The sequence below is a fragment of the Aquarana catesbeiana genome, linkage group LG11 (assembly GCF_042186555.1).
Source record: "Aquarana catesbeiana isolate 2022-GZ linkage group LG11, ASM4218655v1, whole genome shotgun sequence".
Lineage (NCBI taxonomy): Eukaryota > Metazoa > Chordata > Amphibia > Anura > Ranidae > Aquarana > Aquarana catesbeiana.
The window spans coordinates 30,279,445-30,303,729 of NC_133334.1; the positions used below are offsets into that span (position 1 = coordinate 30,279,445).

General features: G+C 44.9%; 1 protein-coding gene across 3 annotated transcripts in view; it reads right to left on the reverse strand.

Moving 5' to 3' along the window:
* The window catches only part of OSBPL5 (oxysterol binding protein like 5), a 209,883-nt gene that overhangs the window by 76,327 nt on the left and 109,271 nt on the right, over positions 1 to 24,285 (reverse strand). For 2 of the 3 annotated variants that reach the window (XM_073604155.1, XM_073604156.1), the window contains exons 3-4: positions 20,476 to 20,549; positions 6,691 to 6,771 (exon numbers count right to left, since the gene is read on the reverse strand). In XM_073604155.1, the coding sequence (XP_073460256.1) occupies positions 6,691 to 6,771; positions 20,476 to 20,549 (155 nt within the window). The remainder of the gene's footprint in view (positions 1 to 6,690; positions 6,772 to 20,475; positions 20,550 to 24,285) is intronic. The other variant, XM_073604157.1, reaches the window with a different exon arrangement.

Genomic DNA, 24,285 nt, shown 5'->3' on the forward strand with positions numbered 1-24,285 from the left:
TCTCCCTTTGAGACGACCTCTTTATAATGTTAAGCCTTGAGTGTTTGCCACCTGCTGGTCATTACTCAGCACTGCAGGTAAGGTCATGCTACAGCACACATCTACCTTCAATCAGAAGTCCTTAAATGGACTTCAGTACATTCAGCCTGTGTCCGATCGATATTTTCAGGTTTTTTTTGGCTAATATGTGTTTCTGATTGATTTGTGTTATGACCTGAAATACCCATTTATTCTATTTTTTCCTTCTCTCAGCCCAGACCTTCTGTCTGTTTTCAGATCTAATTTGCTTGCTACTCTCCCTGGCCTCCTGTCTGACCTCTTGCCTGACCTCGTGCCTGACCTCATGTCTGACCTCCTACCTGACCGAACTCCGACCTGATCTCATGTCTGACCTCATGCCTGACCTTATGTCTGACCTCCTACCTGATCTCATGTCTGACCTCATGCCTGACCTCATGTCTGACCTTCTACTTGATCTCATGTCTGACCTCATGCCTGACCTCATGTCTGACCTCCTACCTGACCTCATGTCTGACCTCCTACCTGATCTCATGTCTGACCTCATGTCTGACCTTCTACTTGATCTCATGTCTGACCTCATGCCTGACCTCATGTCTGACCTCCTACCTGATCTCATGTATGACCTCATGCTGACCTCACGTCTGACCTCCTACCTGATCTCATGTCTGACCTCATGTCTGACCTTCTACTTGATCTCATGTCTGACCTCATGCCTGACCTCATGTCTGACCTTCTACCTGACCTCATGTCTGACCTCCTACCTGATCTCATGTCTGACCTCATGTCTGACCTTCTACTTGATCTCATGTCTGACCTCCTACCTGACCTCATGTCTGACCTCCTACCTGATCTCATGTCTGACCTCATGCCTGACCTCATGTCTGACCTTCTACCTGACCTCATGTCTGACCTCCTACCTGATCCCATGTCTGACCTCATGTCTGACCTTCTACTTGATCTCATGTCTGACCTCCTACCTGATCTCATGTCTGACCTCATGCCTGACCTCATGTCTGACCTCCTACCTGATCTCATGTCTGACCTCATTCCTGACCTCATGTCTGACCTCCTACCTGATCTCATGTCTGACCTCCTGCCTGACCTCATGTCTGATTTCACCTTTCCAAACAAAGGACCAGTTTACTGTCCTTCAGATTTTAGGCGAGCTTGACTGTGGCCAGTGGGAGTAGAAAATGCCCCAATGTCAGTGGGAGCAAACAATGCCTCACGCTTGGTGGTCAGTGAGAGAACCATAATTAAAAATTATATAATGGCTGTGGTCAGTTGGAGGATAAGTGCCCCTTCGTTGGTATCAGTGAAAGGGACAGTGCCCCATCATTGGTGTCATTGGAAGGAATAGTGCCCCATTTATGGTGTCAGTGGGAGGAATAGTGTCCCATCATTGGTGCCAGTGGGAAAAATAGTTCCTCATTATTGGTGTCAGTTGAAGAAATAGTGCCCCATCTATGGTGCCAGTGGGAGGAATAGTGTTCCATCGTTTATATCAGTGGGAAGAATTATGCTCCATGATTGATGTAGGTTTTAGAAATAGTGCCCCATCGTTGGTGTTAGTTTAAGGAATATTGCCTCAGTGGACGTGTTAACCTCCCTGACGGTATTCCCGAGTGTGGCTCGGGGGTTAAATTTCAGCACCATTAGCGGTAACCCCGAGCTACACTCGGGATTGCATTGCAGGATGCTGGAGCGGTATACTTACCTTGTCCCCAGGATCCTGCTATGTCCCCCCGTGCTGTCTGTGGGCTCTGTCCTCCTCCGAAGCCTCTCTGTGCCAGGCTCTGTTCCCTGCGAGCGTCGTGATGCATGGGGGCGGAGCCTGGCAGCAAATTAAAAAAATGTAAAAATCGTAACACATACAGTACTGTAATCTTACAGATTACAGTACTGTATGAAATTATTTAACATCCCTTTTGTCCCCAGTGCTTTGGCCAGTGCCCTGCATGCAGTTTTATATTATATATACTGTTCTTTCTGCCTGGAAACTTGAGATTGTCCATAGCAACCAAAAAGTGTCCCTTTACATCAAAAGTGGCTTTACACCAGCTAGAAAACAGCAATAGTAAATTAGAACACTTGCAGAATTGAACGATAGTGAATCGTGGGCAAATTTATTTTATGATTATTATATATATATTTTTTAATTATTTATATTTATTCATTATATTATAATTTATGATTTTGTGTTTCAAACGTCATCATACCCGGGATAACTACTAGACTCTTGGTGGACAGATTTAAGTGTGTTATTGTTAAGAATTACAGATCTACAATATAAAACGCCAAATTTCTATGCAAAATAATTGTACTGCTTTCAGCACCTAAAATCCGAAATAATCATACCGCCAGGGAGGTTAAGGAAACTGTAAATTATGTATTTCTGTACTGTATTCTATTTTGCATGTTTGTCTATGTATTGCACACTGCACTCATTGTGCACACGGCACTAATAATGTTTTCATTATATGTTTGCATTCTTTCAAGTCCTGATTAGAATTAGCCTGTCTATGTTACGCCCCTTGTTACCATATAAGTACAATTGCAATATTAATGTGATACCTACATAATCACGTGTATAAAAAAACTTTCAATAAACAGAACAGTTATCTGTATCTTTTGTGTCTGTTTCCTACTGCAGTTGTTATTATAAATTTGGAATCACTGATCAATATTAGGATAGGAATTGCCTATTTATCACATTTCCAGAACAAAAGGAATAGTGTTCTATCATTTATATCAGTAGGAGTTATTTCCTATTATTGGTGTCAGTGGAAGGAATTATACCCCAACATTGGTGTCAGTGGAAGGAATGGTGCTTCATTATTGGTGCATTGGTGTCAGTAGAAGGAATGGTGCCTTATCATTGGTGTCAGTAGAAGGAATGGTGCCTTATCATTGGTGTCACTAGGAAGAATAGTGCTTTGTATCAGTGGGAATGGTGTCCAAGTGCTGGATAATTGCAAGCAAATGGCCTCAGCAGGCCTATAGGCTGCATTTTGAAGACCACTGCTCTAACCTATTAGGCTACATTAGAAATGTAAGTTCTTCTCTATGGCTCTGTAAGCAACAAGCTTTTTATCAGAAAAACAAATAGCCTCATACCACTGCAAAAAGAAGCCTAGAGCTCACTGAAGTGGATGTAGTAAATATAAAAGTTTCACTTATAATATTGTATATTTACCTGACTAAAAAAGCAAAAAAAAAAAAAATGAATACAATGTTACTTTTTGCTCCAGACCTTAACCAGTTGAAGACCAGGCATTTTCTGGCACTTTTTGTTTACATGTGAAAACCTGTTTTATTTTGCTAGAAAATTGGTTAGAACCCCAAACATTATATATATATTTTTAAAGGTCCTAGAGAATAAATTGGTGGTTTTGCAATTTTTTTATATCACATGGTATTGGCACAGTGGTTTTTCAAACACAGTTGTGGGAATTTTTTTTAAAAAATACACTTTTTTGAATTTTAATGCAAAAAAAAACAATACATATCCCCATTTTATTTATAAAATATAAAAGATGATGTCATGCCGAGTAAATAGATACCAAACATGGCATGCTTTAAAATTGCGCACGCTCGCACAACAGCGACAAACGACGGTAATTTTACTATCCATAGGCGAAGCTTTAAAAGCCTTTACAGGTTACCACTTTAGATGTACAGAGGAGGTCTAGTGCTAGAATCACTGCTCATGATTTGACGTTTGCGGGGGTACCTCACATGTGTGGGACGATCGCGGTTTGCGTGCTTTCAGGACCTACGCACGCATTCGCCTTTGCGCGCTAGATTTTGGGGAGCGGGGTCACTTACTTTTTTTAATTGTCAATTTATATATATATATAGATCTATCTATCTATCTATCTATCTATCTATCTATCTATCTATCTATCTATCTATCTATCTATCTATCTATCTATCTATCTATCTATCTATCTCTATCTAGATATATATATCTATATATATAGCGCTTGAAAGTATTCAAAACGAAGATCTGTCTTTTTGAATACTTTCTATTTTTAAAACTGGCGCCTTTAAGACTCCAGTAATCCGGAAGTGATGTCATGATGGAAGGCAGTGGGAGGGGACGTGTTTGTAATAACCGCTGAGTGGCTGCTTAGCCACATCGGTTGTTATAACAAGAAAGCCGACCGTCTGCTCTAAAAAACTGTACCGGTATAACCACCTGCAGTCAAATGGTGTACAGGTACATGATTTGGCGGCAAGTGGTTAATAAAAGAAAAAAATATATAACCCTTATATTACCAAAAGTATTGGGACGCCTGCATTTACACGTACATGAACTTTAATGGCATCCCAGTCTTATGCCCCGTACACACGGTCGGACTTTGTTCGGACATTCCGACAACAAAATCCTAGGATTTTTTCCGACGGATGTTGGCTCAAACTTGTCTTGCATACACACGGTCACACAAAGTTGTCGGAAAATCCGATCATTCTGAACGCGGTGACGTAAAACACGTACGTCAGGACTATAAACGGGGCAGTGGCCAATAGCTTTCATCTCTGTATTTATTCTAAACATGCGTGGCACTTTGTCCGTCGGATTTGTGTACACACGGTCGGAATTTCCGACAACGGATTTTGTTGTCGGAAAATTTTATATCCTGCTCTCAAACTTTGTGTGTCGGAAAATCCGATGGAAAATGTGTGATGGAGCCCACACACGGTCGGAATTTCCGACAACAAGGTCCTATCACACATTTTCCGTCGGAAAATCCGACCGTGTGTACGGGGCATTAGTCCGTAGGGTTCAATATTGAGTTGGCCCACCCTTTGCAGCTATAACAGCTTCAACTCTTCTGTTAAAGTTCATGTGCGTGTAAAGGCAGGCGTCTCAATATATTTGGCAATATAGTGTATATGAAAAGCTATAAGTACCCTAAAAGAAAAAAGCAAATCCGATCAAAATGTTTCTAACACAGGGTCAAACTGCGACCGAAGAGCCATGACAAATGTGGAAAAAAAAAACATTGATGGAACCTGGACTTTTCATCCAATGTCTTTGTGTATATCTGAAGCGTTTAGCCTGTTTCTATGTAAACCGAATCTGGAAAGTCATTACGCCGTGTTCCGCACACAACAATAACAAGTTTCTTTATATAGGCTGAGTGCAGATTAACACTCAGCAGTTCCGAATGAAAGTATAAAAAAATGTAATTATCTGGAGATTTTTCATCTTCTAGAAGCAGGTATGGGGCCGTGACCCTATTAGCCTCCCACAGCAAGAGTCCTTAGCTCCGAGTCTGCGATATGCCGATTACATTGAGATACAAACCCGCTCTCTCATGTATTGGAGACAGGAATCAGCAACCTACTTAAAGTAGCTTTTAACCAGAACACTCAACAAGCTCAACTCTGTGGGTCTACAGCTGGCCAATACACTAATAACATTCTACTCAAAACTCTGCACCCAGAGTTTAGCATGTCATATGAAAAAATAAAATGCAGCACTTCTAAATACACAAAAGTCCTTCAAAGTGATCCATATAAATCCAAGAAGAGCACCCCTGGTGTATATCAAGAGTTCTTCTATGAGTGGTAAACAGATCCTCCACCAACACCACAGCACACTGGGCCTCTTACCCTCAGAAATGGACCACCGAGCTATAAGTGGTCTCACAGCGCTGAATCCTCCATCTGGTACGGTCAGGTTCCCAGTAGACAGTGCAAGATTGTAGTCCGGTCCTGATGTCCCCTCTAGAGTCATCTCACCAAAGGCCAGAACCAGTGGCTTCCCATAATGCAGGGTACAGGTGCGTCGCCCCCCCCATCCATGTGTCTGGCCCCCTAATCTACATGGGGCGCCGGACGCATGGATTCCAATGGGTTTTTTTTTTTAAAACATGTGATTAGAGCCAGAGGCTCTAATAGGCTTCAAAAAAGGGTGGGCTCGGGACGCAGAGCATTGCGCCCGAGCACACCCACTTGTGTGACAATAGCGAATGAATATTCGCTATTGTCACACTGATTCTTCTTCCAGTCGATCAGGAAGCGGGTCCTGAGACGCATCACCCTATTAGCCAAACGGAGAGGCGATCCGATTGGCCGCCTAGGAGGAGGAGGGAGGAGACACACAGTGCACGAAGGAGAGGAGGGAGGAGAAGCATGGCGTGATGCAGGGGAGGAGGAGATGCAGGGAAGCTGCCGCCCGGAGGAGCGTTGCCGGTGACCTAGATGGGGTAAGTGACCGACTGGGGGGGAGGGTGGCGTGAGGCGCGGGTGACCCGACCGACCAGGAGGGTGGAGCCCCCCTCCAAATATATACCACCAGCTGCAACTGGCCAGAGCACCATGCATGTGTGTCAAAAGTAGAACAGAAAGCACCTCATGGTGTAGTTTGTCGCCCCCTGATGATGTCTAATTACGACGAAACGCGTTGGATGGAGCCTGGATGCGTGATGTGACTGCGCACGAGGACTGCGGCCATCTTGTTGGTTGGAAACTTACATTGGATGTTAACGACATGTGCGAATTGTTCATACAGCTTGTGAGTGTATTGGAAATGTTTTAATAAATATTTAAAAGCTCATACATACTACACCATACATGTGTCAAAAGTAGAACAGAAACCGCCTCAATACCGGGTTGTTGCCTGGTATTGACCTTTAAAGGCTCATGAGGATTACTTACCTTGAGAGTGTCCATCTTGACCGATTTAGATGTGGGAGATACACATTCTTTGTCTGTGCCATTGCAAAGCTTATTATCAATCTGCAAAACATAGCAGAGAATACAGGACGTGTTAGGACCGTTTTGGAGGATGTTATCTAAATGTTAAGTGTCCCCTCACACCTGAGTGATTGGGGATCCATGCATCGTATTTTATGGACATAGCAGAACAGGAACATTTGTTTCGTTTCGGATACTCGTTATGCTACTAATTTCATTTTGTTGATTTGTTTCATAAATAAATAGTTTAGTTTCATTTATTTTTCGTTTTGTTTATTAATTTTCTAATTCTAAATTTTCTGAACAATTCGAACTTGGATCGGTCGAAAAATGATCGACTGATTTGAATTCTGTGTGAAGAATAGCTGGTTGTCAAAGCGGAGTTCTGCCGGAAAAAAAAAAATTAAAAGTCAGCAGCTACAAATACTGCAGCTGCTGACTTTTAAAATAAGGACACTTACCTGTCCAGGGCCCCCGCAATGTCCTCCCCCGAAGCTGACCTGTCCCTCAGCTCCGAGTACAGGCGCCTCTTAGGTAAGGGAATTAGGAAGTAAAGCCTTGCGGTTTCACAATCTGTTTCCCTACTGTGCATGCACGAGTCGCGCTCTGACTGGTCCCTGCTGTCTTCTGGGACCTGTGTGTCAGAAGACAGCGGGGAGGAATGGAGGAGGGGCCAGACATTACGTAGATTGCCACGGATACTGCGGCAAATTTTCGCAGGAATTTGGATCAAATACCTGTATTAGTCAGGTATCTGCTCCCCCCTCCCCCCTGAAAGGTGCCAAATGTGACACCAGAGGGTGGGAGGAACCGGATCAGCGGAAGTTCTATTTATGTGTGGAACTCCGCTTTAAGGAGCGGGCCAGGAAGCCGGCCGCCATGATCAGCTGTCAGTGAGCTTCCCCTCTCAGAGGTAAACAAAAGAATGCTGGCAATAGAAAATTCAGGGAAAAAAAACAGTGTGGGGTCCTCCCCCTCCACTCCATATCAGGCCCTACGGGTCTGGTATGGATTTTAAGGGGCACCTCATGCCAAAAACTTTACAGAAAAATGGAGTGGGGTCCCCCCCAAAATCCATACCAGATCCTTATCCGAGCAAGCTAGGGAGGCCAGGAAAGGGGGGGACCATCTACCCAGTATGCCCCGGTCAGTGATGTCACAAGGGGGCGGGCTCACTTGCTGTCATCAACAGGTGACTCCGCCCCTTAGCTATTTAAGAAATGACAGACGGAGGAGCAGGCAGTCGACGGGAGCATTCGATGAGACCGGAGTTTTTTTCATTTTTTTTTCTTTTTATGGTGGCGGAATTGTTGAATTGGAAGGGGTACTCATTCACATAGGTGGGGCTCCCTTATCAAAGGAGGCGTCCAGATTCCGATAAGCCCCCCGCCAACAGCCCCCACAGCCACCACCCAGGGTTGTGGGGAAGAGGCCCTTGTTCCCATTAACATGTTGCCATCAACATGGGGGCAAGGTGCTTGGCACCCCCCCATGCTGGGGCATGTAGCTTGGTATGGTTCAGGAGGGGGGGACGGCGCTTGCTCGTCCCCCTCCTTTTCTGACCTGCCGGGCTGCATGCTTGGATAAGGGTCTGGTATGGATTTTGGGGGGACCCCATACCTTTTTTTTTTTAAATTTTGGTGTGTGATTACCCTTAAATCCAGACCCGAAGGGCCTGGTATGAATTGGGGGGAACCCCACACTGTTTTTTTTTTAGTTTTCTATTGCTACCATTCTTTTCTTTACATTTCAGCTGTCAGTGGGGAAGCCCGTTGACAGCTGATGAATCATCGGGTTTAAAGGACGCAGTGGCTGGCTTCCCGGCCCACTCCTTAACAACCAGCTATTCTTCACACAGAATTTGAATCGGTCGATCATTTTTTGACCAATCCAAATTCGAATCGTTCTGAAAATTTGGAATGTGTTAGAAAAACGAATAAACTAAACAAAATTAAATTAATTTCAACTAAATTTGTTACTATTTAATTTAGAAATTTGGATACATCCGAATCTCCGAAAATCCAAAAATTTGTCCGAATTTACATTCGAACAAACAAATTGCACATGTTTAATCTTTGACTTGCGCCCTCCTAGGCTAAGGATGCTACCCTGTTTCCCCGAAAATAAGACCTAGCATGATTGTCGGTGATGGCTGCAATATAAGCCCTACCCCCCAAAAAAGCCCTAGTAAAAGTGCTTGTAGGTCTTATTTTCAGGGTAGGGCTTATTTTCGGGGAAACGGGGTAGGGCTTATTTGGGGGGTAAGGCTTAAATTGCAGCCATCACTGACAATCACGCTAGGTCTTATTTTCGGGGAAACAGGGTAGGTAAATTTAATGTGTCTCACTCTGTAACCAGAGGAGCTATGATCTGTTGCCTTGGTCTGTTCTAGCTAGGATTTGATTGATTCCCCTTCTTGAGAATGTTCTAGAGTTCGGGGGGGCTTTTCCCATGCTCCAGTCAATCCCATGAGAGGTGTGCCCAAAGGGTGGGAGGCAGATAAAAAGCCGGGGGGCCCGAGCTGATCAGTTCTTCCACTGGACGAAGGGGGACTGTGTGCTTCAGGGGGCTGCTAAGTCCTGGGGCCTTCTTGACTGGCTGATTACTCCCTCCCCTGGATTAAGCCCATGGCCTTGCTTCTAATCATGGGATCCCTGAGTAGAGCCCAAGCTCCTAAAGCTGCAGTGCAGCTGCACTTCTGGCTATGCGGTTGATGATGTCACATGCCGGTATCACGTGGTCTACCTGGTCCTTTCCCTCTTGGCTTATGTAGACTTTTCCATGGGAGGTAAGAATAGGGATTTTTTGCCACCTTGCTCTTTGTGATGGTGACCTGCAGTGCACGTCTGGGGCTGGAGCCTGTAGGTTAACACTACACTACTGTACAGGGCCAGGACAAAGGGGATAGGAGGCCATCCCGGAGGAGCAGCTGCCCCATGCACAATGTTTTAAAGCTGAATTCCAGCTATGGATATTTTTATACATAGTTATATTAGTCCAGCTTGGGCCAATGTAACTACAGTATGTATATGACATACCTGGCTGATGCTCCTAAAAAAATGGAAATCACTGAAGTAGACACCGCTACTCCAGTGATCTACACTTGCTTCCAACTTGAGTCCTTTGCCGAGCGGCTGCCTTGCAGCATTGTAAAAGCAGGAAGTCAACTGCTCGGTATGGGCACCATGCAAAGAATGCCTTGCATGTTCTAAAGGAATGCAAAGTCTTCTCTGATTGGAAGAGGTGGAGAGGCAGGGCGGTGTGTCTTGCTCACCCTGTTATTCTACTGCAAATCTTCTAAATAGATCTGTTGAAAAACAATATAATCAATGCAGTCCCCAATGGTGTGAAACAATTATCCAGCATGCTAAAGACAATGTGATCTCTTGCCTAGGTTACAGGTCACATGGGGGTGCTCAGCAGTTTGGCGGAAGGAAAGAAATACTCTGTACTCAGAATAATAATGTGATTGGATAATGCTGACATGTGCTGTATGGATTCTCTGGTGTAAATTTAAACAGCACTTTAATGACTGCAAAGCATTGTGCAAGAACATTGTGATGTATGTTCTCAGGGATACAGGCGATGCTGCTGTTGCTTCAGCTATAAACTGCGGCACATTGCCTGCTGTTAAATGTCACCGGGGATTTTCTGTACTTCGTCGTGCTTGTCTCAGCAGAAAGCACATTGCAGAGTCGTGCCCCGTGCTGGTACAATGCCAGTCAATATATAGATGAGTTGTCATACAAAGTCCGCAGGAGAAACCGCTCAGCGTTTATTCATTTACCCAGAGAGGGGAAGTCTAAACCTGAACAGCTCCATCATGATAGATAGATAGATAGATAGATAGATAGATAGATAGATAGATAGATAGATAGATAGATAGATAGATAGATGATGGTGGTTGTGGCACCAGGTAATGGTGGCAGGGGGTGATGGTTGAGGGTGATGGCAGCAGATGATGGTGGCAGGGGGTGATGGTTGTGGCGGGGGGGGGGGGGTGATGGTTGCAGGGAGTGATGGTGGATGGGGGCAATGGTTGCAGCGGGTGATGGTTGTGGCGGAGGGGTGGGGTGATGGTGGCAGGGGGTGATGGTTGTGGCAGGGGGTGATAGTTGTGGCAGGGGGTGATGGTGGCAGGGGGTGATGGTTGTGGCAGGGGGTGATGGCAGCAGATGATGGTGGCAGAGGGTGATGATGATAGATGATGGTGGCAGGGGGTGATGGTTGTGGCGGGTGATGGTGGCAGGGGGTGATGGTTGTGGCGGGGGGTGGGGTGACGGTGGCAGGGGGTGATGGTGGCAGGGGGTGATGGTTGTGGCAGGGGGTGATGGTGGCAGGGGGTGATGGTTGTGGCAGGGGGTGATGGTGGCAGGGGGTGATGGTTGTGGCAGCAGGTGATAGTAGCAGTGGGTGATGGTTGCAGCAGGTGTTGGTGGCAGGGGTGATGGTTGTGGCAGGGGGTTATGGTGACAGGTGATGGTGGCAGAGGGTGATGGTGACAGGAGGTCTTTAGAATTGGGGACATTAATTCTGGTGATCCTAGGGATTTCCTCTCACTTTCTGTGGTGGTTATGGAACTGTTGGAAATCTCTCCAGTTGGACATTGATGACAAAAACTGATGGACTAAATAATCCGCCCTTATTATATCGAAAATAACAAAAATATGTGGGTTTTTTTACCTTAATATCTACCTTAAATCACATTGCTATTTGCCTAGTGTACTTGTAGTCTAAATACTGAAATTTGCACTTAAAATTTTAATTTTGTAAAATGCCAGTAAAAACTTGGCTGTGCCAGTAAATTTCAATCTGGTAGGTTGGCAACACTGCAGGTGGATGATAAAAGATAGATAGATAGATAGATAGATAGATAGATAGATAGATAGATAGATAGATAGATAGATAGATAGATAGATAGATAGATAGATAGATAGATAGATAGATAGATAGATAGATAGATCACTTTGCTCTCTTGACTGCAGCAGGTTTTCTCATACAGTATATAGCAATGGGGCCATTACTGATAAGGTGATAATTGCTCTTTGTACTTCCTCTGGTTATTATGACATTCTCTGAGTTGTTTACAGAACATAGGATGTGATGATGAGTCTGTAGACAAAACACTGATCACATCCACACAATACAATAATAAATACATAGTCATGGATCCTCTTTCCCAGTACACTGATACACAATACATAGAACACCTCCTTCCAGGCTCTTCAGAAGAACATTCTCCTTCACAGCCAGCACCATCAATATTTCTTCGTCATAAGTGGAATCTAATCATTTCTGATGTTTATTGACAATCTGGATAATTAGCATATTTGCCCAGCCAGCGATCCGCGCTATGAATAATGCAGGGCACGCTGCGTGCTACTACATAGCGGGTGTTCACTGCAGAGCTGCCCAGATGAATAATTCACACTCAGAATCTGGCACACACTGTACCAGAACAGCGACTGCTGCAACCGCCAAGTGTACGCCCATTCAAGTTCCGTATTACGAGGGAAGCTTCAGATGATGAATTGTTTTTACTGTACATCACACATACTATGCCACCCGCAGATTTGTCTGTTTTTTATGGAAGTTAAATGTAATCAAAAATTCACTTTATTGTTTGAATGATGTATTATAACAGACTAACATATTTGTCTTCCTTCCTTTTACCAGGAAAGCAGTGAAAATACAGCGCCTGATACCCTCACCAAATATGTACCTATATCCCCCCTTCATCATACAGGGGCAGAGCAGAGAGAACTTATTTTTTGGATTGCATATTGTTCATTGAATTATAATTTTTTTATACATATGTATTTATATGACGCTAATGAAGACCACATTTTTTTGGTACTTCTTTTTTGTAGTTCTTTTTTAACCCCTTCATGACGGGGGGTAAAACAAACCTCAACGCCTGAACATAGTTTTGCAACTTTGACATGTGTTAGTAAATCTGTACATATCATCGCAACTATTTAGTGTATCCAGGTTATACCTAGTTTTTTTTCAAGAAAAATTGTGCTTTCATTTGGTAGTAAATAGTAATGGATATTTCCCGACTTTGTTTTATTATGAAAGTACAACTGGCACAAAATAGTAAAAAAAAACAAAAAAAAAACAAAATTTTTTTTGTAAAATGTAGCTGTGTATTTTTTGTCATTACCGTAATCTACCACCAAAGAACAACCCAAAATAAATTCTCCTGCTCCTGACGATCACAGCAATATCACATATGTGTATGTTTGTGAAGGAACCGTCCAACACCCAGCTTGGGTGCCTTCGTCAAGATATAGCTTCCTCCAGTCTGGACCCAGGAAGCCGGTATTATAGCTGAGCACTGAGGACTAGGCAACACTAGCTTAGATGCAAACTGGAACTCACTTTATTGTAAACTCACACAGAATTTATATACCACACAAAATCAGATAAGAGTTTGATCACATTTTGCAAACAGTAAGATAATTTACATAGCTAAGGAACAGCCAACATAAACATGATATAAGTAAACAGTAAGCTAATCAACATAATTATATAACATCCCACAATGTAAAGTAGTCACAATAATAATCACATCTCAAAGAGCTGATCAGACAGACAGATAGAACTCAATTAACAATGGGAATTCATACCTAGGAGGCACACAATGGTAGAGACCCCCCACCTCAGACTGTCTGGCAATATTCTACAATAGTCTATGAGACAAACTCATACAATGTTACAGCAGTCTGAAAGGGTGGAATAGATTTATCTTCATAGATCTCTTGAGGGATATTGTTGATAAATATTTCTGTCCCAAGTGAAGGAGGCTCTCCAACCCAGTCTGCAGGAGGGCCACCATATTCCCGCTGACCATTAACCTGTAGAGAATGAATAGTACACCTTTCCATCTATTCCAGAAGGAAAGCTTTATTGTTCTTATTCAGAGAATTTATCCAAACCTCGCTCTCAGCGTTCATCACGTGGTTGTCCATCATTAGAGAATGATCTGCTCTTTCAAAAGCCAGGGCCAATAGTTAGTAGGCAAGAGGCCACCCTGCAGCCCCCTCCAAAAGCCCCTGTCCCAGTTGGGTTTGTCACATTACTCTCCGATCCAAAGTAGACTAACCAGGTCTCAGACCTCCACCTGGTCTGGACATGCGTTAGTTGGGCAGAGTGAACCCACGTAGTCGGTACACATGATCTTCATTCTTGGCCGCAGGGAATAGTTGTCATTGATAGATGTGGGACAGAGGTTGTGGAATCTCTGTCTGGCTGCTAGCACTTCAGCTGGGTGGTCTTTACCATCCTGGGCCCGGTCTGCTACTGGAGAGAGGGGCCGACTGCCCAACTCCCTGAAACTATGGATACACTATAGGTGCTAGGCAGAGGCCAGCAGGGCTCTGCCCTGTTGCCAGAGCTTTAGCTGGGGACCCCACATCAACTGCTCTGGCTAAATGTAGGGGAGGGAGGCCGGCTTCCTCCACTCCCAGACTATGGATCTGCTGCTGGGGAGGGAGGATAACCCCCTCCTCATCCTGTCTGTGGATCTGCCACTAGGAAGTAAGGATGGCTTCCTCCTCTTCCAAGTCCTGCACTGCCATTGGGGAGATAAGCCGAATGCTCCATCTCCCTTACTCTCATCTAGCTGCTGGGATAACATTTCTCTGGTATTGTCTCCCAGGTACATGGATCTTTGCTGGGGAGGGAAGACAGTTTCCTCTGCTCTGGCTGACTGTTGGGGAGGGAGGAAAGCTTCCTCCACTCCTGGACTGTGGATCTGCCGCTGGGGAGGGAGGACAACCACCTCCTCCCCCTGGTCCGTGGCCTGCTGCTGGGGAGGGGAAACGGCTTGCTCCCCTCCCTGCATCTCTGACTTCCGCTGGGGGAGAAGAACTGCCACCTTCTCACCCTGGGTCTCCGGAACTGCCAAAGGGGTGGGGCAGAGGTCTACAGTGCTCTGCTTTGATGCCAGCTCATCTGCTGGAGGTTCACTAGGTTGTTTCTCCTCAGCAGAAAAGTCTAATAACTCCCCAGTCTCTGGAGCTGGTGGAGGTTCACTATCTCCTCTCCCGGGTCCTTGAACTGTCGCTGCAGAGATGAGCTGGCTGCTCCATCACCTGTACCCTCATCTGGCTTGCTGGACAGATGTATTCCTTCTTCCAAGCTCATCCTGTGCAGAAACCGGTTCAACAAGGTGAGTCAACACTTACTGCATCTGCCATAAGAGCTCCGCTTCCAAAGCTGGAGGTTGGCAAAGCACACTGTCACTCTGCCCCATTACCGACACTTCAGCCGGGATTTCAGAGCTGTCGGCTGGTACTTCCTGATAGTCCCAGGCAAAGGGAGCCCACCCCTGCTGCTGACCAGAGTCTAGTAGCTGTCTGTAGGCAATCTCCAGCTCTCATTCCTGAACAACTAGAAACTCTAAATCTTCCTGTGCCCAGCACACTTCTGAGATGTTCAGCATCTGTTCTCTGTAATCCATGCATTTTCCAAATACTACTCCAGATCGCTCCCAAAATCAGGGCTCTGTCATACAATAGCCCCAAGCTGCCGTAGCCAAAGCCCTCTGTCGGGCTGTCCTCCGCTGTCCAAGGGCACTCTTGGGCTACATGCCACCGGAGGGCTCTCTAGCTCTTGTCCAGCCGCATCTCTGCCTGGACCAGCCTGCTTAACTTAGCTGTCCAGTCCTTGTGCAGATGTTCCCCCAATAACAGCACTCGCGCTTCATATTGCAACCAGTACTTTTCCTGGAAAGAGAGGAGAATTTTTCCCTGGCATCGCTGCTCTCGGTCTAGCTATTTCTTCCAGAGTTGCCATCAGAGAGAGTCATACCATCTCAGTAGGATCTGCATTGGCACTGGTCCTCTGTGCTGTAGGTGCATCCCTTGCAGTCTCCTAACGATTTCCTCTTTCATGGCAGCTAGTATCTTTACCTCTCCTCTTCTGCTAACCGGACCTCAGATCCCGGAGGTGGTTTGGATGTCCCAGACTACAGGAAGTATCCCACCACTTGCCACCAAATGTGACAGAACTGTCCAGCATCCAGCTTGGGTGCTTCCATCAAGATATAGCTTCCTCCAGTCTGGAACCAGGAACCAGATATTATCGCTGAGCACCTGTCAGGGCTGGGCTAAGCCCTTCCTTCTCTGAGCTGGCCGCTCAGCTGTTGGCTAAGTGACTCACCTGTTGATGATCTCCTGCTCGTTAGTCCTGCTTACTTAAGCTGTCCAGCCCAGATGATCTCTGCCTTCACCTTGGTCAACATCACAGAGACTTTCTCCTGCGCTCCTGTTAAAGACTTGCTTGGCTGACATTTCTTCTGGCTCCAGATCCTGCTTGCTGTTCCACTACGCTGATTCCTGACTTTCTGGCTTGATTATCCGTTCCGGTTACCAAACTTTGGCTATGTTTTGACTACGTTTGTTCTATTTGCTTTTATTATTAAACAAGTGTGATTTAACTGTACTTCTGTCTCGGTCTGATTCATGGTTTCTGGCAGCACCCAAGACTAAGAGACACTAGCTTAGATGCAAACTGGAACCCACTTTATTGTAAACTCACAAAGAATATATATACCACACAAAACCAGATATAAGTTTGATCACTTTATGCAAACAGTAAGATCATTAACATAGCTAAGGAACAGCCAACATAAATATTATCTAATTAAAAAGTATGCTAATCAACATATAACATCCCACAATGTAAAGTGGTCACAATATTCATCACATCTCAAAGAGATGATCAGACAGACAGAAACAATAGGTGACTCAAATAACAATGAGAATTCACACCTAGGAGGCACACAATGGGAGAGACACAAACAACGATCCCACCCCAGTTCAGACTGTCCGGCAATAGTCTACAACAGTTTATGAGACAAACTCAATACAAATTACAGCAGCCTGAAAAGGTGGAATTCATTTATCTTCATAGATCTCTTGAGGGAGATTGTTGATAACTATTTCTGTCCCAAGCGAAGGAGACTCTCCAACCCAGTCTGCAGGAGGGCCAAGATTAATATTACATTAAATTAATTTAATACAAGATTAATATTACACCTTTCCATCCACTCTAAAAGAAGTGTCCTTATTCAGAGAATTAATCCAAGCCTTGCTCTCAGCATTCATCACATGGTTGTTCTTAATTAGAGAATTATCTGCTCTCTCAAAAGCCAGGGCCCATAATCAGTAGGCAAGAAGCCACCCTGCAGTCAACTCCAAATGCCCCTCTCCTGGTTAGGTCTGCCGCCATGTTATTTTTTGTCTGTACCTGCAGTAGGGCCCAGAATCAACAGTGTGCATTTTGTTTTTTTATCCTACCTAAAAAACAATAGACACTAACTGACACTGATACTAAATTAAAAAATGTCTTTTTGAAAACCTGATCACATCCACAGATTACTAAATAAAATATATAAATAATCAATCATGGACCCTCTTCCCCAGTACTCTGAGACACAACACATAGAACACCTCCTTCCAGGATCTTCATAAAAACATTTTCTGTCTTCTTTATCCACTTGACCTCCGGAAGATTTTATCCATTTCATGGCGAGGCCGTTGTTTGCTAATTAGCACTGCGCTAATTTAACTGGTAATTGCGCGGTTATGCAACACTGTGCCCAAACAAAACGTTTATAATTTTTTTCACACAAATAGAACTTTCTTTTGGTGGTACTTGATCACCACTGGGTTTTTTTATTTTTTGCAAAAAAATGAACATTAAAAAAAATATATATTGCTATATATCTGCTATAAAACATATACAAAAATAATTAAAAAAAAATCTAATTTCTTCATAAATGTTGGACAAAATGTATCCTGCTACATGTCTTTGGTAAAAAAAATCCCAATAAGTGTATATTGATTGGTTTGTGTGAAAGTTATAGCATCTAAAAACTATAGTTTATACTGTATATTGGAACTGGGCACTGGTCAGGCTGCATTGGATGGGCACTGGTCAGGCTGCATTGGATAGGCACTGGTCAGGCTGCATTGGATAGGCACTGGTCAGGCTGCATTGGATGGGCACTGGTCAGGCTGCATTGGATGGGCACTAGCGAGGCTGCATTGATGGGCACTGGTGAGGCTGCATTGATGGGCACTGGTGAGGCTGCATTGCTGAGCACTTGTGAGGCTGCATAGATGGGCACAGATGAGGCTGTATTGCTGGGCACTGGTCAGGCTGCATTGGATGGAAACTGGTGAGGCTGAATTGGATGGGAACTGGTGAGGCTGCATTGATGGTCACTGGTGAGGCTGCATTGATGGGCACTGGTGAGGTTGCATTGGATGTAGGGTTGTTACCTCATCCCTTTAAAACCAAACACATATTAATTACACAGGTTCGGTGGCTGATAAAGGTGGTAATTAAACTCACTTGGTGCCTTATCTGCATTAAATTAGCCTCAAAACCTTTGGAATTCATATATGTTCAGATTTAAAGGGATGAGGTGGCAACCCTAATTAGATGGGCTCTGGTGATGCTGCATAGATAGGCACTGGTGAGGCTGCATTGGATGGGCATTGGTAAGGCTGCATAGATGGGCACTGGTGAGGCTGCATAGATGGGCATTGGTGAGGCTGCATTGTTGGGCACTGGTGAGGCTGCACTGATGGGCACTGGTGAGGCTGCATTGCTGGCCACTGGTGAGGCTGCATTGATGGGCACTGGTGAGGCTGCATTGCTGGGCCCTGTTGAGGCTGCATTGAATGGGCACTGGTGAGACTGCATTGCTGGGCACTGGTGGGGCTGCATTGGATGGGCACTGGTGAGGCTGCATTAAATGGGCACTTGTGAGGCTGCATTGGATGGACACTGGGAGGCTGCATTGGATGGACACTGGTAAAACTGCCTTGGATGGGCACTGGTGAGGCTACATTGCTGGGCACTGGTCAGGCTGCATTGGATGGGCACTGGTGAGACTGCATTGGATGGGCACTGGTGAGGTTGCATTGATGGGCACTGGTGAGGCTGCATTGCTGGGCACTGGTCAGGCTGCATTGGATGGGCACTGGTGAAGCTGAATTGATGGGCACTGGTGAGACTGCATAGATGGGCACTGATGAAACTGCATAGATGGGCACTGGTGAGGCTTTATTGATGGGCACTGGTGAGGCTGCATAGATGGGCACTGGTGAGGCTGCATTGCTGGGCACTGGTCAGGCTGCATTGGATGGGCACTGGTGAAGCTGAATTGATGGGCACTGGTGAGACTGCATAGATGGGCACTGATGAAACTGCATAGATGGGCACTGGTGAGGCTTTATTGATGGGCACTGGTGAGGCTGCATAGATGGGCACTGGTGAGGCTGCATTGGATGGGCAATGGTAAGGCTGCATATATGGGCACAGCTGAGCCCTGCATAGTTTATGCAGCGCACTGCTGAGCCCTGCATTCTTTATATAGAGCACTCCTGAGCCCTGCATTCTTTATGTAGCACACTCCTGAGTCCTGCATTCTTTATGTAGCACGATCCTGAGCGCTACTTAGCCCTGCATTCTTTATGGAGGCTGCGTTGATGGGCACTGGTGAGGCTGCATAGATGGGCACTGGTGAGGCTGCATTGATGGGTACTGGTCAGGCTGCATTGGATGGGCACTGGTGAGGCTGCATAGATGGGCACAGCTGAGCCCTGCATTCTTTATATAGCGCACTCCTGAGCCCTGCATTCTTTATGTAGCGCACTTCTGAGTCCTGCATTCTTTTTGTAGCATGATCCTGAGCGCTACTTAGCCCTGCATTCTTTATGGAGGCTGCGTTGATGGGCACTGGTGAGGTTGCATAGATGGGCACTGGTGAAACTGCATAGGTGGGCACTGGTGATGCTGCATTGATGGGCACTGGTGAGGCTGCATAGATGGGCACTGGTGAGGCTGCATAGATGGGCACTGGTGAGGCTGCATTGGATGGGCACTGGTGAGGCTGTATAGATGGGCACAGCTGAGCCCTGCATTCTTTATATAGCGCACTGCTGAGCCCTGCATTCTTTATATAGTGCACTCCTGAGCCCTGCATTCTTTATATAGCGCACTCCTGAGTCCTGCATTCTTTATGTAGCATGATCCTGAGCACTACTTAGCCCTGCATTCTTTATGTAGCGCACGCCTTAGCCCTGCATTCTTTATGTAGCGCACTCCTTACCCCTGCATTCTTTATTTAGCTCGCTCCTTAGCCCTGCATTCTTCATGTAGCACGCTTCTGAGCGCTACTTAGCCTTGCATTCTTTATGTAACGCACTCCTGAACCCTGCACTGTTTTTTCTCTATCTTAACTTCATAACATTTGGTAATCATATCTAAAAAAAAATGTTTTCTTCATCTCATAGACAAAATGTGAGAAATAATGTATATATCATACAATCATTCCATAAACACATACCACATACACTGCATATATCATTTGAGGAAAATATACTTAGAAAATAGTTTATCATTTGCCAATAAAAATAAAAAAAGGTCACCTTATATTAGACAATATAGACACTTATTTTTAATATTTCATATCGCTTTACCTGCAAAAGAGGGCCAACCTGAAGTGATCTAGCAGGACTTCATTTTCTGACTAAAGTTCCACTTTAAGTTGATCTTACAGGACTTTCCTTTTATAACCAACAGCTTAATTGAAGCGGTGGGAGGAGGGGTGAAATGAAGGTGGGCATATAAGGGGGGGGGGGTATTAAAGAGAACCTGTTGCTTTGCCTTGCTTGGTATTGATGTAGTAATTGATAATAAAATATTCACATCAACATCGGATACCTTATTAGCGGCGGTTGGTGTCAGCGCACCTTCGTCCTTCACGATCGGTAACGTGGTGTGCTCGGCGTCTCTCCCTAGAAGAAGAGAACAGAGCAGATACAATGACACTGATCTATGGAAAAGCAAGGTCAATCACAGACGGCTCTACACTTATCTGAGCCGACATTTACAGATAGCGCACAACGGGGTTCAGGGATCCTGTACAGAAGTACCAGTGACAATGGTGTGAGCCTAACTTCTTCTAGTATTGGATACAGGGAGTGGGGGGGGGGGTAGTTACAGCTGAACAAATCCATACATCATTCTTTTGCAGCAAAAAAATATATATTTAACACTGCGCTAACCCAATGTGTAGAAAAAAGCAGCTACATACAAATGTGACCAATATTCTAAACATGTAATAAAAACAAATGTAGTGCTAATAATAATGGGGATGAACTGATCAGTGGTAATAACCATTGAAACAAGAACATAAGTATGACCAATATAGCACAATAAACAAATGAAGTTCAATAGTGCCCAAATAGGTAGCAATGGAATGGTAATCCCATAATAAAAAGTTTATGGAGTGAGTCCAACGTAAATGGAAAATCTTCACATCTGTATATCATTGGTTATACGATCTTGAACAGGAAATGCCCCAGTTGAACACTGATGCCCCAGTTGAAGTCCATTTGGACGAAACGCGTCGGGAGAGCTACACTCTTCCCTACACTTGATTTTATATTTTTTACGTGATCACGCTATTTTAAACTGTTTGTTGATTATTGGTGTCATCCAATAAATACATCATTTGATCTGCACCATTGGCGCTTTCATATATATTTTTTTCTATATATATTACCTACTTAAATTACTTACCTCGCTGCTAAAAAAAAAAACCCTGGGGGAGTCTTCCCATATTATCCATTCATCATGTGTATTCTTCTTGAATCTCGGTGTGCTTTGTGTATTTCTTCCAGATCTGTTCAGTAATCCAGTGTGAGACTTTCCCTCTGCTCTCTCTCCTTGTGCAGAGTGTACATGATCTGACACTTCTGAGTCTGTGAGGGAGGACCATAAGATAAGGGTGAGGGTCCACCAGCACAAACCCGCATGGGGTGAAGGTCCACCAGGACAAACCTGCATGGGGTGAAGGTACACCAGGACAAACCCGCATGAGGTGAAGGTCCACTAGGACAAACCCTCATGAGGTGGAGGTCCACCAGGACAAACCCGCATGGGGTGATGGTCCACCAGGACAAAGCTGCATGAGGTGAAGGTCCACCAGGAAAAAAACGCATGGGGTGAAGGTCCACCAGGACAACCCCGCATGGGGTGAAGGTCTACCAGGACAACCCCGCATGGGGTGAAGGTCCACCAGGACAAACCCGCATGGGGTGAAGGACCACCAGGACAAACCCGCATGGGGTGAAGGTCTACCAGGACAACCCCGCATGGGGTGAAGGTCCACCAGGACAACCCCGCATGGGGTGAAGGTCCACCAGGACAACACCGCATAGGGTGAAGGTCCACCAGGACAAACTCGCATGGAGCTCCTTGCCATCATAATAGTAACAGACGGCAGCAGCGATGACAGGTTCTCTTTAATTAGATGATTCAGCACTGACTTTGTTAACTCTTCTACAGTTTCTAATAATAGAACCGTCTGATGTCTTAATATAACCTTTTCAAGATTTTTTTGTTCTCCATTTCAAAGCGGAGAAAGAAACAAATGTGCATATTATTAGCCGCTCTGTACAAAAAATAAGGGTTGGCTGCCAATATTGACCTTCTCTTAGAAATATGAGTTGTCTAACAGTCCCGGGGGGTCAGTGCTTTCTGAGATACTCAGCCAGAACGAGCACACAGAGTATAAAAGTTAAAGGTAAATCAACCCCAACAATGACCTTTTCTGACAGGATTCGCTGGTAAATCTGCCATTCAAACTGTTATGTTAGATCAGTTTGAAAAGTTCAACAAAACACCTGTTGATCCTTCCTGAAATCCACTGAGCTCTCTAACTCTGCAGAGAAGACTGCATGTATTTTTGTCATTAATATCCCTCTCACATGGGCAGTCAGGGGGGGGCGGTGGTAAAAACAGGTGGTAGATTTGTGTTTTTATTACGCCTGTGTTACATTCGGCACTCGGCAGCATAATCTGTGTTGGCATGGCTGTACCTGGCAAACTGCCTCCTCTTACCTCACTAAATCATTCCTCCCAGGGCAGCTGCCCCTCCCGCCCCCCCATAGTGCTGGCCCTAGTCTCGACTGCCCACCTACAAAATATGGTGCCACTTGGAGCAGTGCACATGCTTTGCATCACAGCATGGCAATTGTAACGCTACATGCAGGGCGTGACAGACGGCACCACCTGTCAAACGCTAACATGTAAGTTAAATGGGCCAGCAACTGCGAGATAAACTCTTTTGACCCATCCCAACAGTTTTCATGTAACCCTATAGATCAACACCTCTAGCTTTCCTAAAACTATAGACCCCCCTCCCCAGTTTTCATAAAACACTATACAGTGAGGGAAAAAAGTATTTGATCCCCTTGCTGATTTTGTACGTTTTGCCCACTGACAAAGAAATGATCAGTCTATCATTTTAATGGTCGGTTTATTTTAGTGAGAGACAGAATAGCAACAAAAATATCCAGACAAACGGATTTCAAAAAAGTTATAACTTGATTTGCATTTTAATGAGTGAAATAAGTATTTGACCCCTTCACAAAACATGACTTAGTACTTGGTGGCAAAACTCTTGTTGGCAATCACAGAGGTCAGACATTTCTTGTAGTTGGCCACCAGGCTTGCACACATCTCAGGAGGGATTTTGTCCCACTCCTCATTGCAGATCCTTTCCAAGTCATTAAGGTTTCGAGGCTGACGTTTGGTAACTCGAACCTTCAGCTCCCTCCACATATTTTCTATGTGATTAAGGAATTTGCTTCTTCTTGAGCCACTCCTTTGTTGCCTTGGCTGTGTGTTTTGGGTCATTGTCATGCTGGAATACCCATCCATGACCCATTTTCAAAGCCCTGGCTGAGGGAATGAGGTTCTCACCCAAGATTTCATGGTACATGGCCCCGTCCATCGTCTCTTTGATGCGGTGAAGTTGTCCTGTCCCCTTAGCAGAAAAACACCCCCAAAGCATAATAATTCCACCTCCATGTTTGATGATGGGGATGTGTCCTTGGGGTCATAGGCAGCATTCCTCCTCCTCTAAACACAGAGAGTCAAGTTGATGCCAAAGAGCTTGATTTTGGTCTCATCTGATCACAACACTTTCACCCAGTTCTCCTCTGAATCATTCAGATGTTCATTAGCAAACTTCAGACAGGCTGTACATGTGCTTTCTTGAGCAAAAGGACCTTACGGCCGCTGCAGGATTTCAGTCCTTCACAGTGTAGTGTGTTACCAATTGTTTTCTTGGTGACTATGGTCCCAGCTGCCTTGAGATCATTGACAAGATTCTCCCGTGTAGTTCTGGGCTGATTCCTCACCGTTCTCATGATCATTGAAACTCCACAAGGTGAGATCTTCCATGGAGCCCCAGACCGAGGGAGATTGAGAGTTATTTTGTGTTTCTTCCATTTGCGAATCATCGCACCAACTGTTGTCACCCTCTCACCAAGCTGATTGTTGATGGTCTTGTAGCCCATTCCAGCTTTGTGTAGGTCTACAATCTTGTTGCTGACATCCTTGGACAGCTCTTTGGTCTTGTCCATGGTGGAGGGGTTTAAATCTGATTGATTGCTTCTGTGAACAGGTGTCTTTTATACAGGTAACAAACTGAGATTAGGAGCATTCCCTTTCAGAGAGAGC